Genomic DNA, 1,998 nt, shown 5'->3' with positions numbered 1-1,998 from the left:
AAACATTTAAATGTTTCTGTTTCAGGTTTGTTTTTAAAGTTTTAAATAATAAAAATATTAAACTTGATGAAATTACAGCTGTGAACTAATTAATAATCTTTAGTTTTACTTATAAACATGTCAAACGGTCCTTTCTACTCCTGATTTCATTGATTCACGATGAACTGTTTGTTTTTAGGAAACATTTCAAAGCTCTGAGCCGAGCCTCAGTGTGGACCCTCAGCAGGACGGGGTCGTGTCTCCTGAGACGGACAGCGGGTTTGTTGGTTCTGAAAGCAGCCATCAGGCTCCTGCAGCTTCAGGTCTGCTCCACCAGAGGGCGACAGAGAGGTGAGGCCAGAAACCGGACTGACCCGGTTCTGCAGCTTTAGACTCGGTTCTGATGCAGGTTCCCTGTCTGGACTTCTTTAGAGTCTCAGAACCTCAGGACCCCGGATCGCCTCGGCCCGTTTCTGCTCCTTCCACTGGTCGGGAGCCTCCAGCCGGGCCTCGGCTCGACCCGGGCCAGCCGAGGAGAACTGGAGCGGGCCAGAGACGGCTCAGCACAGGAAGTGGGTCTCCAGTTGTTTCTGAGGCAGAGCGGAGCGACCCGTTCTCCGGATCCGTTAGTTCCCTCCTCAGCTCCCCTCCGGCCTCCAGCCGACTCCGCCGAGACCCTCCGAGAGCGGCGGGCTTCRGTCAGACAGGAAGTCACAGGTGGGTTTGTGTCGCTGCTGCTGCCACGACAACACAAACAAGAGCGAGCGAAGGTCTGAACCCAGAGAGACACAGGAAGCAAAACAATTCTCCTCTTTACAAACAGTGATTTCATGCTTTATCCATTTTTCAGAATCGGCTGCTTTTGACTGAAATTACTTTTGGCAGGTATTCTGTGTTGTTTTCCTGCATGATGGTGTGTTTACATTACATTCTGTTGTTTATTTACCAGTAAATAAATCCACCTCCTCTTTGAACTGAAGAATCTCTGCTTCCTCAGTTGAACAGATGATTATATCATTTAATTATTTACTGTACTAATTTTAACGTTCAATTTTAATTAATTAATTTATTTCTGTTTATTGATGGAAAACAAACTGTTTGTTAGATAAAATAAAGCATCTGCTGAGCTGAGAACGGGTTTGAAAACAGGACGTTTGCTGTGCACTGAAAGCAGAACACTTCTTTAATGCTAAATTTTATTTATTTGTATTTATTTTTATTTWWWTTTTTTTAGCCAATGATAAGTGTTTTTCTGTGCAGCGATGCGGTCGAGGCTCTTCAGGTGGAGGTGACCAGGCTGAGGCAGAAAATAGAAAATTACAGGTGGATTAAGAAGCGTCTGGACCGGAGGAGCAGCTCCTTCACACCTCCCAGCAGGTAGGCTTGATCCTCCTGCTGCACCTCCTCATTCATCTGTTTAACATAAAAAAAACAAACTGAAGATCAGTTTGTGTTTAATTAAACCTGGAGCCGCTTTAAGCAGGAGTCTGCATCCGCCATGGTCTTTGGAGTGGGCGGGGCTTCGAGAAGCACCTGAGGAAAAATTAAACTAAATATTCCACAACCAGACAGAAGATCTGCTTTTATTTCTCCCAACTTTTATGTCTGATTTATTTTATTTTTTTAAACCGTCTCAGATCGGAGGCAGTTTGTAGCGACGACAGTCTGAGAGGAAGAGGAAGAAGAGACGAGAGCGAGGAGGAGGCGGAGTCTGAGTTCAGACGATCAACAGAGAGATCATCCTCTGCTCCAAAACTAAAACAACCTGACGTTTGTGAGTTGAACTAACAAACACCCAACTTTATACTGAAGAAATATACAATAAACTGTATRTATTTATTTATCAACAGTAAATATGTATATTACTACAAACACTAATATTTATGTTTGTTGGATTTATATTTCTGATTAAACACTGTTTATGAGCTTTAACTTCACTCTTTTACATACAGTATTTAGATTTTAAATTTATTTACTTTTTATTTATTTCATTAAAAAACAAAAACAAACTATACACAA

At 42.2% G+C, this 1,998-nt stretch overlaps 1 protein-coding gene across 2 annotated transcripts in view; it reads left to right on the top strand.

Moving 5' to 3' along the window:
* Positions 1-1,998, top strand: part of LOC106536582 (AT-hook-containing transcription factor) — a gene marked incomplete at its 5' end in the record, with an annotated part of 7,671 nt that overhangs the window by 1,643 nt on the left and 4,030 nt on the right. For both annotated transcript variants that reach the window (XM_014033887.1, XM_014033886.1), the window contains 4 exon segments: positions 179-330; positions 412-696; positions 1,240-1,356; positions 1,617-1,753. In XM_014033887.1, coding sequence (XP_013889341.1) covers positions 179-330; positions 412-696; positions 1,240-1,356; positions 1,617-1,753 — 691 coding nt within the window.

The sequence above is a fragment of the Austrofundulus limnaeus genome, unplaced genomic scaffold, assembly GCF_001266775.1.
Source record: "Austrofundulus limnaeus strain Quisiro unplaced genomic scaffold, Austrofundulus_limnaeus-1.0 Scaffold1885, whole genome shotgun sequence".
NCBI lineage: Eukaryota > Metazoa > Chordata > Actinopteri > Cyprinodontiformes > Rivulidae > Austrofundulus > Austrofundulus limnaeus.
The sequence above is the reverse complement of the archived record's forward strand: the minus strand, read 5'-3'. Positions and strand labels throughout refer to the sequence as shown.